The sequence below is a fragment of the Acinonyx jubatus genome, chromosome B2, assembly GCF_027475565.1.
Source record: "Acinonyx jubatus isolate Ajub_Pintada_27869175 chromosome B2, VMU_Ajub_asm_v1.0, whole genome shotgun sequence".
Classification (NCBI taxonomy): Eukaryota; Metazoa; Chordata; class Mammalia; order Carnivora; family Felidae; genus Acinonyx; species Acinonyx jubatus.
In genome coordinates this window covers 124,401,189-124,422,731 of record NC_069385.1, presented here as the reverse complement: position 1 = coordinate 124,422,731, position 21,543 = coordinate 124,401,189, and the positions used below count along the sequence as shown (strand labels likewise).

The 21,543-nt window shown below is 45.9% G+C and overlaps 1 protein-coding gene and 1 pseudogene across 5 annotated transcripts; one reads left to right on the top strand and one right to left on the bottom strand.

The window, feature by feature from the left end:
• Positions 1-116: 116 nt before the first annotated feature.
• On the top strand, positions 117-5,765 carry LOC128315672 (HIV Tat-specific factor 1 homolog; annotated as a pseudogene).
• NQO2 (N-ribosyldihydronicotinamide:quinone reductase 2) lies at positions 4,831-20,169 on the bottom strand. Of its 5 annotated transcripts, none has more exons than XM_053223073.1 (7): positions 19,950-20,169; positions 14,978-15,120; positions 12,627-12,851; positions 10,375-10,505; positions 7,858-7,971; positions 6,800-6,901; positions 4,831-5,105 (listed from the first exon to the last, which is right to left on the bottom strand). In XM_053223073.1, the coding sequence occupies exons 3-7, from the start codon at positions 12,664-12,666 to the stop codon at positions 4,929-4,931; spliced, it is 564 nt and encodes a 187-aa protein (XP_053079048.1). In that variant the 5' UTR covers positions 12,667-12,851; positions 14,978-15,120; positions 19,950-20,169; the 3' UTR covers positions 4,831-4,928. The 5 variants fall into 5 exon arrangements, with proteins under 5 accessions (XP_053079048.1, XP_014929059.1, XP_053079049.1 ...); XM_015073573.3 differs by having other exon boundaries at positions 12,627-12,791; XM_053223074.1 differs by having other exon boundaries at positions 12,627-12,791; positions 14,982-15,120.
• Between the last annotated feature and the right edge of the window lie 1,374 nt (positions 20,170-21,543).

Genomic DNA, 21,543 nt, shown 5'->3' with positions numbered 1-21,543 from the left:
GGCAGCTGCAGTCCGCTGGGCAGAAGGGAGGAGGAGCAGAGTTCATGCTGCCTAAATGGATCTCAGAGGGATCCGTGAAAAGAAGGAAGACAGCTGTTCAGGGAATTTAAGCTGCTTAAACAAGACTGGTCCCATCCATGCTTTCATGGAGCCAACAGCCTAGTGATGGACACAAACGTTAATCAGATGGTCCCTGTGTTTGACGTGTATGTGAAAAAATCCTCATGTGTTTCTCGAGTAAACAAAACACCACAGAGATTTTTTTTTTTTTAAGCCAGAAGTACAGGGTATCAGACAGGATATCCAACTCCATGCAAGAGGTTGTGGTGGGTTTCCTTAATCAAGTGACATGGGAGGTGGCCTGGGTGACAAGATGGGGGAGCGTTCCTGCCAGAGGGAGCAGCCCGTGTCCTAAGATGGAGATGGGCTCTTGGTGGGAGTAAGAAGTCAGGTATGGCTGGGATGGAGACACAGAGTAGCCAGAGTGCCTGGAAAGGAGACAGGGTCACATACTGTATTCACAGACTAGCTAAGGATTCTGAATGTTTTCTGAGAGCCATGAGAAGCCCTTGAAGGATTAATAGGCCTCAAGAGTGGCACAAGCTATGTGTGTGTGTGTGTGTACTAAAAGAATGTTCTAAGCATTTGTAGAAAATGGGTTCTAAAGGACAAACGTGAATAAGGGAAAATTATCTAGGTGGTTGTTGCAATAATCCAGGCAACAAAAAGCAGCATCCTGGATGAGCATGGTAGAATCATGGATGGAAATACTGGGCAAATGAAATATAGGTAGAAGCTGGAGTCAGCAAGACATGAAGCTTGATTGAGTGGGAGCCCAGATGAGGCCCAGGTTTGGGCCCCAAGCATCGGAGGAATGTTCCTGCCACTTACTGAAGTAAGCGGTGGTGGACGGGGTGTAGGAAGGAGACTTGATTACTGTTGAATTGGAGGTGCCTGGAAGAAAATCAAGTAGAATTCTCCAAGCATCAGAAACTTTTGAGGGATTCTGGAGGCAGAGTCTGACTGGGAAATAGCACCATGAAAGAAAGCCAGGCACAGTGAAAATACAAAAATGATGCCAGGCCTCGGACCTTAACTGGCGACACTGAGTCCGGACGGAGTAAGCCAGCCCCTCTTTGCTCGTCTGGAGCTGCTCCCAATCTAGGCGGGACACATGGGCAGCAAGTACAGCTGAACAATGCAGGGGTTAGGGCACCAGCCACCACCCCTAGGGAGCCAAAAATCTGCGTGTAACTCCTGACCCCCCAAACTTAACTATAATGGGCTACTGTTGACCAGAAATATAGTCTATTAACACACATTTTCTGTCTGTATTTACTACATTCTTACAATAATACATTTTTCTTAAAAGTTTCAGTATGTCTAATAGCCAAAGCATGGAAAGAGCCCAAAAGTCCATCAACGGATGAATGGATAAAGAAGATGTGGTATATATATATACAATGAAGTATTATGCAGCAATCGAAAGAACGAAATCTTGCCATTTGCAACTATGTGAATGGAACAGAGGGTATTATGCTAAGCGAAATTAGTCAGAGAAAGACAAATATCATATGACTTCACTCCTGTGAGGAATTTAAGATACAAAACAGATGAACATAAGGGAAGGGAAGCAAAAATAATATAAAAACAGGGAAGGGGACAAAACATAAGAGACTCTAGGGGCACCTGGGTGGCTCAGTTGGTTAAGCATCTGACTTCGGTTCAGGTCACCATCTCATGGTTCATGGGTTCGAGCCCTGCTATCAGCTCAGAGCCTGGAGCCTGCTTCAGATTCTGTGTCTCCCTCTCTCTCTGTCCCTCCCCCACTCACACTCTGTCTCTGTCTCTCTCAAAAATAAGTAACACTAAACACAAAATTTAAAAACAACATAAGAGACTGAAATATAGAGAACAGAGGGTTGCTGGAAGGGTTATGGGAGGGGGGAATTGGCTAAATGGGTAAGGGGCATTAAGGATCTACTCCTGAAATCACTGTTGCACTATATGATAACTAACTTGGATATAAATTTTAAAATAGAAAGAATAAACAATAAGATATCACTTCAAAAAAAATTTTTCAGTAGGTCTAGGCTACACAGTTCATCTGTGAGTTTTTTCAAATTGTTGTAAATCTCCAAAAAATTTTCCAGTATATTTATTGAACAAAATCCACGTGTAAGAGGAACTGTGCAATTCAAACCTGTGTTGTTCAAGGGTCAGCTGTGCTTGGATGAGGAATCTGCAAATGAGCAATTGCAAATTCGAGAACTATACAGAGACACCAAGAATTCCAGTGGAGAAACCCAGCCTTTCGAGGAGCAGATGGTTGACATCCTTGCAGGCAAGAAGGCTTGGTTTCAGATCACTGGAGACTTCATGCCTGCATATGAGGCTAATGATGGTTTCTCAATGATGGCAAATCTGGCACCAATGCTAAAAAAACCTCTGCAGAGAAACACCCCCAATCCACCAATCTCAAAAAGGAGAGAAAAAAGAAAGCCTTCATGTAGAAGACAGAGCTACAAATATAAATGCAACTGGTTTGCCTACAGACATTATGGTGAAGGCATTCATACAACTTCTGACTTGGCATGATTCTGAGATCTTCAGAGAGACTTTATGGTCAAGTTTTACAAAGATAACAAGGAAATCTTAAAGCAGATGGGCTTTGAAGAGGGAATCTGGATTGTGCAATAATGCTTTTGCATGAAGATGAAATTAGAAGCTAGAAATCACATATTGAGGTAGCTAAGTTTCAACTGGAGGGGAATATGAGGCATCAGAAAGGAAGAAGTGCAAGCCCCACAGGAAGGATCTGGTTCTGGAATAAAAGCACCTGGACTGCTGGAACATCCTTAGTGCCCCATGAGGGAATGGTCATCACCAAAGTGTTTCATCCTATGGATTTTGAGGATGGTCCATTGGTGCTGATCAGGGTCAGAGAAAACCTTTGAGAGTGTTCAAAGCTTGGGTCAATCAGGAATCTCCTTCTCTTTAAAAGACACCAGATGGCATAACCTTGGTGTCTTTGAGGAAGCTATCTTTGTACTCAAACCTTCAATGGAAGGTGGTGTGATGGTCACAGGACCCCTGTCTAAACATGGGATGGGGCTACAGATGGCCAGGCTGAGAAGACCCATGGGATTCCTATACAGACATGGGGTGGGGCTATAAATGACCAGGCTGAGAAGACCTCAAGTGTAAGAGCAGAACAGCTTTGTGGAAGTCTTCCTTCCATATCCTGAGGCCTACAGAGGTGTTCAATGTTCAAATACTACCTTTGCTTCAAAAAGCAAGGCCTCCTAAGGTAAGGCTTTTCCAGAGCACCCTAGCACATCCAGGATGAATGCTCAAGAAGCCACAACTAACATGGCATTTGAAGAATCTATCCATGGAAAGATATTCGAAAAATGGGAAGATGGGAGAGATTTTGAAGATGCTTCTGAAAAAGATGCTAAAAACCATGGCCCCCAAAAAGTCTGCAGAAGGCAGTTCCAGAAATCTGAAGGGAACAGTTTTGAAAGACCTTCAAAAAAGACTCTGAAGAGAAAAAAACAAAAAAGTCTGCAGGCAACCCTGAAAAGCAAACTGAAGAGGAAGACGTCTTGGAAAGAGAATCTGAAGATTGCTCTGAAAAGGGCTTTGAGGAAGACTCCAAGAAATAATGAGCAGAAAATGGTGTTGAGAAGGAGTTAGGAAGGAACCATCCTGAGAAATGAGAATCTGGGGATGGCGGCTCTGAGTGGTTGGTGGGGAAGGCTGTGTGTGAAGATTCAGATGGAAAGGAGACACACACAGAGAATTTGGTTGATGATGGACCAGACGGAGACAAGAAGAAGAAAATGCAGATGGAAAAGGATCTGAAGATGCTGAGGAAGAAAGAGATGGAGCAGGTGACAGGCTGCTCAAAGATGAGGGTACCAACAAGGAGTGTGATGAGGAGAGTCCGGTGAGGAGTGGTGTGGGGAGTCTGATGTGGGGGCTGTGGGTGGGACTGGGGACGCTAAGGAAGGAGGGCCCCTGTGCATAGGCAGTAGCTCGGTCCTCAGAAGTGAGGAAGAGATTTAATCTCTTAAACTTGCTTTTAGGGAGACCCCTCCAGCTACATGTGCCCACGCTTCAGGGTAATCACTAGTAGTGTTACATGAACACGTGCACAGGGGTAGGGCACTCAGAGTGTCACCTGGAGATTTTCTTTTTTTTTCCCTTTAAGTTTATTTAGACAGAAAGAGAGAGAGAGAACAAGGGAGGGGCAGAGAGAGAGAGAGGATCCCAAGCAGGCTCCACACTGCCAGTGCAGAGCCCAACTTGGGGCTCGATCCCACAAACCATGAGATCATGACCTGAGCCGTAATCAAGAGTCGGACACTTAACTGACTGAGTCACCCAGGAGCGCTCCTTGGAGATTTTCATTGTAACCTGCACTCAATGATTTTAAATGCATGTGAAACAGCTGTTCAGTGAAAACTTCATAGCCATCATGCATGCAAGTAAAAAGAAAAAAAAAAAAAGGAAGAAATAAGTCCAAACGCAGCACTAAAACACTAGCTATGAAAGATTAAACTTTCCTATGAAAAAATAGAAATTTCCAAGTTGAGTTATGAAATTAAAAAAAAAAAACTATGCCATTCCAGGAGAACTGTTTGAACACAAGAATACCCATGAAGGTCGAAAACAGGGAGATGGAAAGCTACTGGCAAAGAAAAGCAAGCCTGGGTGAATAATGTCATCCATGAGAGCACCCCCAAGTACAGCCTGCTGATGGCTGAAATGCTAGATCTGGCTAAGACACTCGGTCCTGCCTGTCTTTCAATACATCCAGTTCGCTTGGTTGTGACCTTGTTTTATTACAGGACCCTGCTCCCTGTGTATATGCCTGCAGCTCCCCGTGTGCTGCTCCTGTGATGTGGACGTGGCACGAAGCATTACTGCCCGAAGTACCACGGAGGCGTGCAGTCGATGGGCTCTTCCTCCCAGATGGTTTTCAGCCTCTGGGCCCAGGAGGCCACCATCGCCTTTCTCTCTTCTTCTGATGCAATCTCGGGAGCAAAACTGATCTGAGGGGCAAGGACTTTAAATCCACAGAAGTGCAAGGCACCATGCTACAGCCACAAAGAAAGCAAGGAAGTGATTAGAAGACACCCTTTACATATCATTCAGTTAAATAATCAAAGGCGGGGTGGGAGGTGGGGGGTTGATGGCCTGAAACAAGCCTTCAAAAAATATTAGAACAACTTAATACTATCAGGTAGCCGAAAACAACTGAGCTGCCCTATAACCTTACAACGTGGGCCTTTACAAGTGATGTGAAGAACTTTGGTGCACAGTGGGAAGTTTCAAATCCTAATTGAGGTTAATCTGTAATCTTTGCTTCTGACTCCGATAGTAAACTTTATGGTTTTGATTGATTAGGCAAATTACGGTACAGTCATACAATGGATTATTCTAGAATGATGTGACATTATTCTAGCTATAGTGTATAATCATGGATGGTTGCTCGAGATATGTGTTAAATAAAAATGAGAAATTTGTAGCAGTATTTGTAGTATACCATTTATGTAAAAGACATAAGCATAATAACCCTAATAATAAAAAGCATACATATAAAAATATGCATGGGCCATAAAGAAATACATCAAATTATTAAAAGAAATTATTTTTAAGAGGCGGATTAAGAGGATGTTCTGTTTTATATTTTATAGTCTCATTTTTTTTTCCTAATATGTACTTTTGAAAACTGAGAAAACATATACAAAGATTTTTTACAAACAAGAATTTAAGCTTGGCTAATAACCTCTAAGAGACCAGTTGATTAGAGAGTTTAGGCCTTAAGTTCTCTCTTTCTTCAGCAAAGCATCACTAAGTGGAATCACTATCCTGTCTTTCAAAGAAGACAACTTTTTTCTAGAAATATCACTCTCCCCCCTCTGCATTCCTTCCCTTAAAACCCTACCTTTGTCCAGACTTGCCCTATCAGGGGTAGGTCAGGGGATGAGGGGCCTACATGCCTGTCTACACTTTTAAAGTAAGCTTGCAAACTGCTGAATATGTGATCTCCTCCTCCCTGGACAAAGGGACAAAGGTCCCTTCATAACATCCTGGAAGAATGGTTTGCATCTAGGTTTCTCAGTCTCCTGGGAGCTCAGAGCCAGGATGTAGCCACCTGACCCAGAGCCTGCTCTCTTCCTCCTCACCCCAGCTCTGTGCCTCATCTGCTTATGCTTTGCCCCCTGCCTTCGCCTTCACAGATCGCCCAGAGGTATGCGGAGGCAGGATGATGTCTACCTGGGAGGGCAGGCCCAGAGTCCTGGAAACCTGGAGAAGGGTGTGGCTCTGGGGATAGGGCACAGCCCCCGGCTTCACGGACCCATCACTTGTGGTGGGTGTGAGGCTGTCTGGAATGCTGGCCCTGGGGCACCTCTTGCCTGGGTTCAAGGTTGATGCCCCCTTCACAATGCACTGCCAGTCAGTGTGGACAGCTACCCACCCCCCACCATCCGGTGCTCCGCACACACACAGGGCCACCTTGGGGTGGTTCTATTTACCATAGAGCAGACATGAGCTAACCAGGTCTGGCTTAGCTTCTACCCAACAGTATCAAAGGCTATCATCATGTGTTTTCCCCACGGGCCAACTTTTTCAGTGCTAAGTAAGAAACTGAAAAGGGCAAAATGTTGTAACTTCTTGTATTCAGGTGGTAGATAAAATGGTCCAGGTTTCAGGCTTACATCACATCTTATTTTACATCTGGGGGAGCTGTAGGGGGAGCGGAGGGGAGTGGGGGTGCAGCAGGTACCTGGAGGGGCCATAGGAAGTATCGATAATCTCCGCTGACTCCAGTTTTCATGTACATCTCGGCTGTGCCCCCCGTGGTTAATGAAAGGAGGGCCAACTTATTCTGTGGAAGAGAAAGCAAATGCATTTGTCTGGCCTCCAGAGAAGACAAATGTGACCCCAGCACCAAGGTTCATAACCACTGGGAGGGAAAGCCTGAGATAAGTTCCCTGCAGGGATGGACAAATGATAACATTCTCATCTGCCAAGCCCAGCCACAAGTGGCAACCATGTCCAACAGGGATGGAATGGACCATATGGACACAGGGCTTGGATATGACCTGACTTCTGGTAGAGAGCAGGCCTGGGACACCATGTGGGAGGTGGGTAAGGCCCACCTGCCAACATCAGGGGCTGCTGTGAGGGCGAGTGAGGTCCCTGACACACAGGACCCTGACACAAGGGATCCTGGCACACAGGACCCTGACATAGAGGTCCCTGACCTACAGGACCATTCACTAAATGGTGCACTATTTCACCAACTAAGATGAATCTTTGTGACTCAATGTTTTCTTTATAAACACTTATAAAAGCATCTTCTGAGGCTTTTAGAATTTAAAACATCAATTTCAGTAAATTATTTAGTATGAAATTCATAGCTACCATGCACTGTGCATCTACCAGGTTCCATGCAATCCTCACCCTGTAACATGGGTGTTACATCATCTTGTTTTTTGTGGTACGAATGTGAAGCTCAGAGAGGTGAACTGGTGTGAGGTCATGGCTCACCTCTGCAGCACAGAGAAGACGCCCTCTCCTGAGCCAGAGCTGGCCACCGTGCAGTCCTCCAGCCCTCCTGCCACACTAATTCCAGGCCCTTCTTGGCCACACATGTACCCCTCACTAGACGAAGCCCTGTGACTTCACAAACTTCGCTTTTCTTACGCAGGTACAGGATATAGGGTTTTGCACATACTTGGTGCTCAATCAGTGTTTATTTACAAAAAAGCAAACTAGAAATAGAACCTGATGAGACACGCCCCCAGCAGTACACAGTGATCCTCATCCCGGAGTACATACCTTGAGGAAACCGGAATCATAGAATCCTGGGATGTCGAAGGCAAACCCCTGGCACAGCACCCTGTCCATCCAGCCCTTCAGGATAGCCGGCATGCTGAACCAGTACAGCGGGAACTGGGGACACAACACGGGGAGAAACGAATGCTGCGGGCAGTCTCGGGCTTCATATTTGGTGCTTCAGAAGGAACCCCACTGTCTTCCTCTTCCCAGATGGCTGGGCAGGCGAGTGTAGTAAGAGGGCAGCACAGGCAGGGTGTTTCTTCCCTTTCACTCTGACGCACCCAGTGTGGACAGGATGATGGTGGGATGGAGCGGGCCAGAGCTGACAAGGGTCCTGGTTGCTGTTAACAGGTGGCTCTGCGTCCCCAGGGACAGACCCTTGGGCTGGTCCCTAGGCAGGTGGGGAGGCACTGGGGCGCTGATGGACACTGGCTCTGTGGCAGCTGTCCTGTGACTGACCCAATCAGTGGGCACAAGAGGAAGGGTGTGGAGAAGAGTTTGTCCCTTTATGTGCTGGGGGTGAATTGCTGCCGTCTAAGGAGTCACGCTGAGTTAAGGTCTGAGAAGCTTCGGATTTTGATACAAATTAAAGCTTTATCCTTAGATTCTACACACCGGTGGAAAGATATCCCTAAAGTCCTCTCTGGTCCTCATGGAAGCCCTAACACTATATCCAATATCATTATCAATGAAAGATGAACACAGATAATAATCTGTTACCAAAGGCAGAATGAAGCCCATGCTTCATGCACTTTTGCTATAAGTCTAACACAGGAGTTGACATTGAAATTTAAGCTCCATAGCCCACTGCTGTGTGATGCTGACATGTTACTTAACCTCTCTGTGCCTCCTTTTCCTGATGGGCAAATAGGGCTAGTACAAGTTACTAGCTCACAGCATTGTGGGAAGGATTCAATGACTCATTACAGTGCTCTGAACAGAGTCAATGCTGAGTGAAGGGGAGTTGAGATCATGACTAAGCAGTAGTGATGAATGAAATTTTTTCGGTGTTGAATGACAATGCAGACCCTCTGGGCAAACTATCAGGAAAGAGGAAAAGCAGAGGGAAAAGAGCTGTGAAATGCAGTAGGGAAAAAGAAAGACCAGCACAGAAAGAATAAGCTCTGGCCTGCTTTAGCTATCTGGCTACAGGAGTGGAGGAGGAGACGGGGGAGGGGAAACGGGCTCTGCGTGGTTACCCACCCAATCCCAGGGAGATAGGAAGAGCCAAGTATGGTTCCGCCTAGTCCATGTGCCCAGACTGCTCAGCCAGTTGTGATAGAGCCCTCCTGTCCTGGCAAGGCTATTACTCTGGAAGCTAAAGCACATGGCAACCGAGGTGTATGGCACTGGGACCCAGCCATATACAATTAGGATGGAAGAACATCTTGCACTTTGACCAGATTAGCAGCTCCAGGTTGCCCAGTAAAGGAAGGGACGGTGCCAGGAAGGGGTGGATGGGGGCAGTCTGGGCAGGGCGGAAGGGGACAGGTAAAGCATCCCCTCCTCCCATATGTGCAGGGTGATTTTTATAAAGGACATACTGTTTCACCTGCAAACTGATCACATCCCTGCCCCTCACCCTCACATGGTGGTCTTGTTCTCCTGCCTGCTCCTCGCCCTCAAGCAGGATTAACAGAGACAATTTGGGCCAATCAGATCCATCTTGGAGATTCTGCATCTAGAGACCTCAGTCCCGATGTGCAGTGAGAGAGGAGAACAGAGGCGGCATGCAGACAACGGCAGATGAGAATCAGAGGGAAAGGCCAGAGGGGTCCCAGCACCCAGTTTCACCGCCCCTGAAGCCCAGCTGGCCTGCCTGTCCCTGAGTTCCAGGAGACCCGAATGACCAGGGCCCTTAGAATAAATTCCTTCTTTCTAGTGGACTTGGATTTCTGTCAACCCAACAGCTCCAGGAAAGCACAGGTTTATTTTGCTGCCAGGCTCTTGGTGAGCTCCACAAGTGCATGCCTGTCAGGCTGTGGTGGGCAACAGCCTTGACGAGTGAGAGCCCACAGAAGCAGTGTCCTGGCTCCGTCTGCAGTGAGTCATGGCTTGGGGACAGTTTGTGAGTGAATACATGGAAAGTGGGTGGGTGAGGCAACCAGTGACAGGAAGGAACTAAAAGATTTTCCTCTTAATAATCAGGATGTTTAAGGCAGGACTTGCATTTGGCTTGAACTACCTTGACAAACACTCATGTAGACAAATCTTGTTTTCACGCAGCCTCTGCACGTGTAAGGTGGGCATCAGAAGGGAATGAAGGCAGCGCCACCTGCATGATGCAGGCATTTCTTGGGCCACTGGGCTAACGGGAAATTACTATTTACTTGGGAGTCGAGATTTTGAGTGACCAATAGTGGCTACATGAATGTCCTTACCCAATTAGACATAAATAAGTGTGTGAATGTGCTAAAAACATTAATACCATTTCTAGGAGTGTGAAACTCCATACCTGGAAAGAGCTTGTACATAGAAGGACTCTAATTCATTATAATAATTAGACGAAACACAAACCTGAAATATCACTAGATCAGCTTCCTGAACCTTTTTCTGCTCGTCAATTATGTCACTGGTCAGAGCCCCCTTTTTACAGGCTTCGTATGCTTCCACCCCATAATTGAAGAACTCAGGATTAGAGACAGCACCTGGAGAAGAACAGGTGATATGTTCTTGCTCTCATGTATGCACCCACAGCCCATCCTGGCCAATCCCACCAGCATCACTGCCACCTGGACTCCCCAAAGCAAGTCACCAGGCATTTACGGAGACTCCAATAGGCTTTGGGCCCTGGGACCAGGCTATGGAAATAAAAAGAGAGGAAGCTACTGTTCTTACCTTCAGGGGACTCAAAGTCCAGTAAGAGAAGTACATAAATAACCAAATGATCAACACACAGAACAACAGTTAGCTGGCTCAGCCTAAAGCTATGGTCGGATAAGACTTGCATCTTATAATCAAGATGCACGTGGTCTAACTCAGGACAGCAGTGGCTGGCTCTTCTTGGGTGCATTGTCAATGAGCCCAGTTTAGGGCTTTGAAGATGGAGTAGGAGTTCACCAGGCAGCCTGGAGCACTGGAGGGAAGACAGAGGACACTCTGGGCAAAAGACAGGGAGAAATCAGTGTGTCCAAAAACCACACCAGCCCAGAAAAGGGCCACCAGGAGCACCTCTCGGGAAATGGGTGAGAGGCCAGGAGGGCTGCAGGTAACCTGAATGGAGAGATAGGTCAGCTCTCATAAGCCTGTCTAAGGAGCTTGACTTTTTCCTGCACACGGGAGGCCATACAATTTAAGCAGGGAAAATAAATAAATACTCCAAATTCGGTTTGGAAAAGCTCACTATAGCAGCAGTGATTCAAGAACAAGTGTGGTGGGCAGCAGGCAATCAGGCAGCAGCAGTGGGTACGAGGAGGGGCCTTGGGCTAGAACTTACAGCACTGCCGTGACAGCTAACATGAAGGAGGAGTTATTCTGATCTACACCTTCAGTTGAAATCTGGCAGCCAAAAAGATTCATCGGAGGCATGAATCAGAATTAACAGTAGCTTACCATTTACTGAGGACTTCCTACCTATCAAGTGGTGTGCTCTACACACATTACCTTTTCTATCTTTATAATAACCATTAAGTGTAATTCCCAGTCTACCAGAGAGGAAACTGAGACTTTAGAGAGGCTGAGCGACTCGTTCAACACTACAGAGGTCTTAGCAGCCAGCAGAGGTAGGATGACGAGACCAGGTGTGAACCACTCCACCACATGGAGTCTGGAGAGCGGCAGACAGACCCCTGGCCGTGTGGAAAAGAATCAGAAAGAAAACTGAACCCACAGTCCTCCAACAGATTTGTAATTCAGAAATATTTCAGTGTTCTTTGTTTCCTCTTTTAACCTACTTGTATTTGATTTTCATTTAAAAAGCACACTTTGGGTGTGTCCTATGTATAAGGTTTTGTATTGACAAGAAACCCAAAGATGGTAACTGCTATTAGTGAAGAGACTGTGTTCTCTCAGGCAGGTTCCAGGTAGGGTTTTGGCCACTCACAGTATGTGGAACCTATAGCAGACACTGGGGCGGTTCTGATAACGGTAAACAGAGATGATAAAATGTGCACAGGCCAAATATATTCTAATATTAACTACTAGAAAAACAGAGGTGAAATTATTATTTGCACATGATTTGACTGTATATTGGGAAAGCTCCAGAGAATAAAATCTACTACAAAGAGCAAGAAAATTAGTAGTGGCTGGATACACACCACAGAGGCACACAGAGAGGCACACTTTCTTCATGCAGAGAAACAAAAACCAGCTAACAAGAACTGTGCAAGGTCTGTATGAAGAAAACTTATAGAGATCCGTCAGGTTGAAAAAGAAGATGTGAGGAAATGAAAAGGCACACCATTCTCTTGGATAAATAAAAGTTCACCTGTAACTGGATTGGGATCTCAATGAAAATATCGTCTGATTACTTTTGAACCTGGAAAATTAATTCAAAAGATTTTATAGACAAGTCAATGAGAAAATGGAGAATATGCCCATAATTGCCTTATACAGGACAGACCATCTCTGGAGGGATACAGAGAAAAGTGGGTACACTGGTGACCTTGAGGGCAGTGAAACTAGGTGGGTCGGGGCCACGGATGGGAAGACCTGCCACATGGACTCTTTAGACTTGAGAATTGGGTATCATGGGCAATGGTAAGTTTTTTCAGAACATTTTTTCAATTAACAAAATAGAAGAAAGTTAAAACGTTTAGCCCCTGACTCACCAGTGATATCTTTCCTGGTGGCCCTCGGCTCAAAGTCCATGGCATACAGGTCAGAAACGGTGACAGTGCAGCCCTGCGCGCCAAGTTCATCCACAGCCACTTTCTTCAAGGATCCATTGAAAGACCTGGGTTCTTGGTGCGCATAGACAATGAGAACTTTCTTGCCTAAATTGGAGAAGGGTTTCTCTTGAAGAACAATTCCTCTTTGTCAAAATTCCATGAAGACTAAGACAAAAACAAAATGTATATGTGCAATACAGGCTGAAGTTAAGAAATACCAACCTTTTTTAATGGATGACAGTTTTAAAATAATGAACATTTTTTTAAAAAATCCAGTTTTAACGTCATTGCTTGAGCTTACTAATACATAGATATAAAATGGGTCATGATTCCTCAAAAATAACACCACAAATTTAAAAGCCCAATCTACTGTGGTTATCCTCTATAAGAGGTTTTAGCCCTATTTTCCAACATCAAAATAAAGCCACCATAACTGGGGGCACCTGGGTGGCTAAATGGGTTGAGTGCCGACTCTTGATCTCAGCTCAGGTATTGATGTCATGATCCGTGAGAGCGAGCCCTGAGTCAGGCTCTGTGCTGACAGTGAGGAGCCTGCTTGGGATTCTCTGTCTGTCTCTCTCTCTACCTCTCTCCCTGCTCACTCTCTCTCTCTCTCTCCCTCTCTCAAAATAAATAAATAAACATTAAAAAAATTAAAAAAAAAAAAAAGAAGAAAGCTACCATAACTAACCTCTCACGCTAACCCTACTGGGCTGGCATCAGCTTCTGACACACAGTTCTGCTTCTTTTTCCTCCACGGCCACTGAAATGTGACATGTAAACAAAGTATGGAAATCGGACCCCTAATCCCAGAGGGAGGCAAGGCCTATAAGGAATCTGCTCTGGGTGGCTAAACTGATGACAAAAAGGTTCTAAGGAGAGCCAGGTCTTAAAGGTCCTGGATGTGTCATTAATACCAATATCCTCTGAAGCAATATTTCCTTCATTCAGAAGATTCTGTGAGGTTAGGTACTGGTTTCTTCTGGGAAACAGCTTTGGCCTGGTAATGTCTAAGACAAAAATGTTTGAACTCCTGATTTAAGTTTTTCAGTTTAGGCCCTTAAGGAGCAGATACAAATGTTATTTGAAGCAGACAGTTTGGGGGCATTTAACTGGGTGTAAAGGTTGAATTCCATGAGTTAGGTTAATGGTTAACATTATTGTTACACAGGAATTCTACTAATAGAGCCAAACGAAATAATCTCCATCAGCTGTTCTCAAGTAGGGGCAGGTTTGGCTCCCAGGGGACAGTTGGCCATGTCTGGAGACATTCTGTGTCATCACAGCGAGGGAAGAGGGTGCTGCTGGCATGTAGTAGAGAGACACTGGAACTGCTGCTAAATATCCTACAAAGCACAGGAAAGCACCACACCAAAGGATTATTTGCCTAAAATGTCAGTAGTATTGAGGTTAAGAAACCCTAATCTATGCCTTAAGACGTAAAATAAGGTAAATTTTTATGTTCTGAAAAGATTCGTATGTCATACTGTTGACAGAAAAAAAGTTGCAGAATGGTGTGTGTGTGTCTGCATGTGGTGAGCAGGGACAAAAGTAAAAATTAAGTCATACTGAATTTTATTTTACTTTTTTTAGTGCTTATTTATTTATTTTGGGAGAGAGAGAGAGAGAGAGAGTGAGTGAGGAGGGGAGGGGCAGAGAGAGAGAGAGAGAAAGAGAGAATCCCATGGGGCTTAATCCCATGGACTTTGAGATCATGACCTGAGCTGAGATCAAGAGTCAGACACTTAACCAACTAAGCCACCTAGGTGCCCCTGGTCATATTGCATTTTAAACCACAGTTACTCCTGGGGCTCATTCACTCAAGAAGTATTTATTGAGGGGTCCCAGATGGCTCAGTAAGTTAAGGGTCTGACTCTTGATTTTGGCTCAGGTCATGATTTCACAGATCATGAGTTCAAGCCCCGTGTCAGGCTCTGCACTGACAGTGTGGAGCCTGCTTGGGATTCTCTCTCTCCCCCTTTTTCCCCCTCTCAAATTAAATAAATACATTATTAAAAAAGTATTTATTGAGCACTACTACAGCCTGGGGATCATTCCAGAGGCTAGAAGCAGAGTAAACAAGATAAGCATGGCCCTCACTTCTAGTGGGGCTGAAATGGGCAGTAAAACGAGGAAGAAAATACAAAACAAGATAATTCCAAATAGTGATTCATGTTAAAACATGAAACAAGTTTTATACATTTCAGTCTTGTTTGGATTTTTATACATATTCAATTTCTAATTAAAATTTGTATTTAAAAATGTTTAATTCCCCCATAGCTAACAGTCACCTGCCATGTTCTAAGAAGTTGGATTCTTCCCCTCTGACCACTGCCAAAGGGAGGGTCTGCTGTTAATCCTGGGCACAGAAGGATTCGCTGTGGCAAGCCCCAGGCTTTCAGCTGTAGTCACTCTTCTCAGTGACCCTGACAATCTGGAAGAGAAAACAAACACTTGAAGGACATGGGGAGAGGTAGTGGTGAGGTCCATGTACCAACTCCAGGCCTCATGAAGGACATGCAAATGTGTCTGGGGAAAAAAAAAAAAAAAGCCTTCTCAGCAGGGGCCACCTGGAGATTTAGGCCTCAGAGGACAAATCATGCAGGGTGTCAACCAGTACTTTTTTTTTTTTTTTGAGAGGACCCAGAACCTTCCGTGAAGGCAGCCCTAATGAACAGGTCCTAGAAAATGAGAATGACAAGAAGCAGGAGGCCGGGCCCTGTGTCCTTCCTCCCTCCCCCTCTCCCACATTTTCACTTACTACAAATAATCAACACAGCTGAACAGACAAAGGTCAGGAGTACAGGTGAGAAATTCACAGCTACCATGTCTACGTGGTCTGCAAAGTGCCAGACAGAGAGTACACACACATGGTGGCCAGCACAGAATAAGACTCTGGAAAAATGTCAGTTCTCCCCAGAGAGCCTCAAAGGCACAAGCGAGACCTGAATCCTACTCCTGGCTAGCCAACTCTGAAATAACTGGCTTCACTCTGGGAGAGACAAGGTATCTCCAACAAACCTACTCCCTCTGCCCCCAAAAAACAAACAAACAAACAAACAAACAATCCACAGCTTGTAAGTCAAGGTCAGTGTGGAGATGCTGTATGATACGTGCTGTATCCACATGACAATTTTAACATATCAGTGCATCTTTTTTTTAAAGTTTATTTATTTATTTTGAGAGAGGCAGAAACAGCGTGAGTGGGGGAGGAGCAGAGAGAGCCGGAGACAGAAAATCTTAAACAGGCTCTGCACTGTCAGCACGGAGCCTGGTGTAGGACTCAATCTCACGAAACCCGGAGATCACGACCTGAGCCAAAATCAAGAGTCAGAGGTTTAACCAACTGAGCCACATAGGTGCCCCTCAGTGCATCTTTATAGTATAACAAAAAGAACAGAGAGACAGAAATCAGGTTTATCCATGGCTACAACTGGAATCTGGAGCAGAGCCTGAATTAGCTTCTTCCTGGCTCTTGCATACCATACCTTCAGCTGTCCAGGAGCCCCAGGTAAAGGGCTGAGATATGCAGAACACTGTGAAGAAGTGGAAGTGGGATGCAGGGGGATGAACTCTGCCCCAGGTTGGGTGTCCTGGGGACAGAAAGGAAAGGAAGTTTAAATAATTGTGGCTGGAGGTGAGTTGAGGGCAGGCAGGGCACTTAAACTGGAGAGTGGGCAAACAGCTCTGATCAGACAGAGGGTGGGAACTCCAAACACCATCATAAACTCAATGGTAAGTTTAATCCTTGCCCATTTCTTAAATTGACTGCTGACTGAACAGTTAGAAATCTGCCTCTTTGGCTACCCAACATCCCCTCTTGTTTTTTTAAGAACAGTCTCTGAATTTAGTCATGTGTCAATGTGCCCAGCTAATGACTACATTTCCCAGTCTTCCACTTAGGGGTGGCGAAAGAGGTGAAGCAGAAGCCATTAGGGGTGGCTCTTAGGACATATCCTTGAAGGGGCTGCCTCAGGGGTGGGGAGGATGGAGGTACCATTTCTGCCCCTGCCATTGGCCTTCATCTGAGCTAGACTGTGGAATGACAGCTAGGGCTCAATTAGCCATCTTGGTATCATGGGGGTAGAAGCTATAGACTAAGGATGGTAGAGCAGAAAAACAGGAAAGGAACCTGGATTCCAGATCCTTTCTTGGAGCCAGGAGATGGTTCTGAATTGCCAATTTTCAGACTTCTTTACATGGGAGATCAAACTCTGAATCCTGTTTAAGCCGTTGGAGTTGACTCTCCATTAATAGCAGTGAATGGGACACAATTCCAACGTGTGCATTCATTCAGCTTGGACCTACCCTCTGGCCAGGTACTGCACTAGGTGCTGAGGCTACAGCTGTGAACAACACAGGTGAGGAGAATGGAACTTTATGGGGGGGGGGGGCTGGGCACACAAAGGAAGCAGGCAAGGAGAGGCACCTGGGTGGCTCAGTCAGTTAGGCATCCGACTTCAGCTCAGGTCATGATCTCGTGGTTTGTGAGTTTGAACCCCCCACATCAGGCTCTGTGCTGAAGCTCAGAGCCTGGAGCCTGCTTTAGATTCTGTCTCCCTCTCTCTCTGCTCCCCAGCCCCGCCCCCATTCATGATCTGTCTCTCTCTCTCTCTCTCTCTCTCTCAAAAAATAAACAAACATTAAAAAAAAAAAAAGCAGGCAAGGAAAGCAACCATAAAATTCTAGATAGTGATAAGTGCTAATAATAATGCTAAGTGACAGCGATAAGAAAATAAAGTACTTTTGTGGTTAAAATGGCAGGGGTACATTTGTTATTTTACATAGGATGGTCCAGGAAAGTATCTCTGAACAGGGATGATGATATGGACTCAGTCATGCAAAGATCAGAGGTTCAGGCAGAGGAAATGGCAAGTGTAAGGCCTGAAGTAGGAAATGGCCTGGAGTGTTCATCTGTGGTTTAAAAAAAAAAAAAAAAGAAAGGAAGAGTTGGATGGTGGGAGACATGGTCAGAGAGGTGGGGTAGCGTCTGTAGACCAGGGGCAAGGATTGTACTCTAAGGTTAACAGAAAGCCATCAGAGCACCTTAAGCAGGAGAATGACTGGAACTGAGTACCTTTTACAAGGTCATCTGTGTCACTGTAAGCTCAGGGAACACGTTATGCTGAGATCTCATTTTGGTCTGGATAAAATGCTTTTAATTTCAATGCCCATGGCAAGGCATCCCTTCTTCTGTATCCCCAGGCCTCACCATTCCCTGCTGTTTTGCTTGGCCCAGTATTTACATCACATGCCCAGCCGCTTGAGGAACTTGTTTGTGACTTCCTCTCATCCATTCTCCTATTTGTGAGGATTAAGAAACAGGCCCAAGAAGTAAGCAACTTGTCCCAAATTACAGAAAAGACTCAAAACCAGACTTTTTACTAGCTATTCAGTGTTCTTTACTCTCGGCTCACTCAACTCCCTTAACACCCCCCTCAACAGCAGTAGTATTCTCCTTTGTTAGGAATGATGCACTTACCCAAGTGGAAAAAGGAACCCTGTGGTCTGTGAAAATTAATAAAGGGAAACCTCATCTAAAATGGAATCAGGACACCCTATAGAGGGGCCTCTCACCCACAAACTTTCCCTCACAGCTTATCTCACATTCCTGGACAGGAAGAAGTTCTCTTTACAACCCAGCAGGAGGAAGAATGATTTTCTTTCTCTTTGGGGAGCAACAGCCTAGCCAGTGAGAAACTGCTAGGATTCAGCCAATGACAAACCATCGCCATCCTGAACTCTTCACTTTCTTCCAATAGAGGAAAAAGCAGCCCGTCCCAACTTCCTCCTTTGTCTTTGTAAAGTAGCATGCCTCTCCTTTGTTCTCCAGACTGACCTATGGTTTGCCACAGCTTGCCTGTCTCAAATTGCAATTCCTCTGCTATTCCCGAATAAAGTCATTTTGCTGGTAAAATAACTAGCTCTTTTTTAGGCTAACACGTTATAAAACTAGATATACCCACCTCTGATATTTTTTGTGTATATTATTTCACTTTAATCAGCACCCAGAAGCTATTTCATAATGTTTTCACTTGATTTTTGAGATGTTTAATAAAAGCAAACGTCATTTAGAAGGCAGTTGGAAGCCAGCAGGAGTAGCCCTCACACCTACGGCTGGGGCAACTGCAGACCTAAGAGGAAGCGATGAACCTTGCACTTAGGTATTTACTGCCCTAGCAGGAGGAAGAAAGGTTTCCTCCTGCCCCGGCAACAGCCCAGCCAACGAGAAGCCAGTATTCTTGGACCTCCCACTTTCTGCCAATGGACTTTCTGTTTCTAACAGCCTTGCCAACCTGCGCTCTCCCAGCCTTCCTCCCCTTTCTTCTGGGGACTTGTCTATGACTTTGCCTAAGCTTGCTTGTCCCAGATTGCAATTCTCCGCAATTCCCAAATAAACCCATTTTTAAAAAGTCTATTCTTTTTTTTTTTAATGTTTATTTATTTTTGAGAGAGAAAGAGAGAGAGATGGAGACAGAAGCAGCTTCAACTACCAGCCCTGGAACTCACCAACCAAGAGATCATGACCTGAGCCAGAGTCGGGAGCTTAACCAACTGAGCCATCCAGGCGCCTCCAAAGGCGATTTTGCTGGTAAAATAACTATCATGTTTCTTTTTAAACTTAATATTTCCTACATGCCTCTTTCCATTTAGACAGGCTCCAGAGCCGGTTGTTAAACAGCTACATAACATTTCAATATGTATGCATGCCCATTTGTGATCATTTCTCTCCCTGGGCACCTAAGTAATTTCTCCTACCTCCCCTCACCCCAACTATAAATAGCACTGCTAGCCGAGGTATTGTTTCATACACACTCTTCTTCCCGCACTTCTTTGGCTAATCTCAGAAAAACAAAAAGTTAAAGATTACTTTAATAGTTTCTGCTACAGACTGCCAAGAAACCCTTGGCAAAGGCCAAGCCAAAATAGAGGCGGGCTCCCTGCGGCCAGCACAGCCCCAGGCGGCGCCCCTTTGGCCTAAATGATGGCACCTTCCCCCCTCCCCCGTCCAAACTGACCCTGAGCTGCCCTGTTCACTCGGGACCCGCAGGTAATCACACCACGGACCTCCTCGAGTAGAGGAGAGATTATATAAAACGATTCTGCTAAGCGTTTATAACCGGACCTATCATGCAGTAGGGCTCAGGAAGAGATTCGTACGATCCCAGGGTGGAAACGAGGAACAGCCTACGAAGCCGACAGCAGCGCCCTGTAAAGTGCCCCTCCCAAACACCCGCACCCCGGCGAGTGAAGGCAACTCACTCTGCGGGCAGCGCAGGCTTCGGAGAAGCAGCGGCAGGACTCAGCCCTCCGCCTCCGGGAGCGAAGCTCTGGGCTTCCGCGCCCAGGTTCCGGCTGCGCGGGGCCACGCACTCGCACTCGCACGCGCCCGCCCGGCGGAGAGTCGCGGCTGCGCTCTGTGCTGCCCGGACCGCGTGGACTGGAGCGGGCCCTGCAGTTCTCCCGAGCCCGCCACTCCCTCATCCCAGCCCTCTCCCGGCGCCCCGCCCCGCGCGTCCCACGCTGGGCCCCGCCCTCGTCCGGGCCCCGCCTGGATGGCTCAGGCGGGTGCCCTTCCCCACCCTCGGAGGACCTCTGGCTTCCGAACTGGACGTAGGTAGTAGGTGGCGGGAAAGCCCTCCTGCCCTGTGTCCCTTCCTTTCTCCATCTCTAGGCAAGTATCCAAGTAAAACATGAAGGTCCATGGCGTCATGCATAGCAATAAAAAGCCATGAACACCCAACAGCCTGTGAGACTCCAGAGAATTATGCCGAGTGAAAAAAGCCAATCCCAAGAGAGTTCCATGCTGCATGATTTAATTTATGTAACATTCTTGAAATGACAAATTATAGAAATGGAGAACAGATTAGTGCTGGCCAGGGCTTAGGTAGGGAGTGGCTATAGGGGCAACAGGGACCCTTGTGGTGATGGAAATGTTCTCTGTATCATTGCCAACATCCGGTGATATTGTACTGTAGTTTGACCAGATTTTTTCATTGAAGGATCCTCAAAAAGGACACAAGGGATGTCTCTGTGTTGTTTCTTAAACGCATGTGAGTCTGCATGTTTCTCAAAAGAAAAAGTTTAATCAAAAAAAAAAAAGAAGAAGAAGAAGAAGGAGAAGGGGGGATGGGGAGGAGGGAGATGGGTGGGAAGGGGAGGGTGGGAAGGACAAGGAGGAGATTGAGAAGATTTAAGGCCTAGGATAGCCCTTAGAAGTCAGAAAGGTATATGAACCAGAGCCTCTGTGTGTGTGTGTGTGTGTGTGTGTGTGTGTGTGTGTGTGTGTCAGAGACAGAGAGAGAGAGAGAGAGAGGTGCTGGAGAGCAGTTTAGGCTAATTATCTCTTTTTCTTTTTTTCCAGCACTTTCTGTGCTATGGCTATAGGGGCAACAGGGACCTGTTGCCTTCCACTGTGACCTTCCCAAGGGCTCTCCCCAAACTCTGCTTTGATTTCTGGTGTCCTCAGATGACCGTATAAAGCAGAAGGAAGGTTTCCTCTGCGTTCACAATGTTCGTAATGAAAACAACCACAGCTGCTTGTAGACCCATGTGTTGGCTTGCTATTGATGTTTTCTGCTGTTGATGTATTCAGAAGTGAGAATATGTGGGTGCCTGGGTGGCTCAGTGGGTTGGTTGAACATTTGACTTCAAATGTTCTCCCGGTTTGTGGGTTTGAGCCCTGTGTTGGGCTCTGTGCTGACAGCTCAGAGCCTGGAGCCTGCTTTGGATTCTGTGTTTCCATCTCTCTCTGTTTCTCTCCCTCTCGCACTGTCTTTCTGTCTCTCTCTCAAAAATAAATAAACATTAAAAAAACAAAAAATAAATATAAATTTTTAAAAAAGTGAGAATATGG

Bases quoted from the DNA above. Each gene is read 5' to 3' on its own strand.
- NQO2 (XM_053223072.1), bottom strand. From the start codon at position 10,870: ATGCACCCAAGAAGAGCCAGCCACTGCTGTCCTGAGTTAGACCACGTG. The intron at 10,506-10,695 runs GTAAGAACAGTA...GTTCTTCTCCAG, and splicing joins GGACTTTGAGTCCCCTGAAG to GTGCTGTCTCTAATCCTGAG. The intron at 5,106-6,799 runs GTACCTGCTGCA...TTGTGGCTGTAG, and splicing joins ACTTCCTATGGCCCCTCCAG to CATGGTGCCTTGCACTTCTG.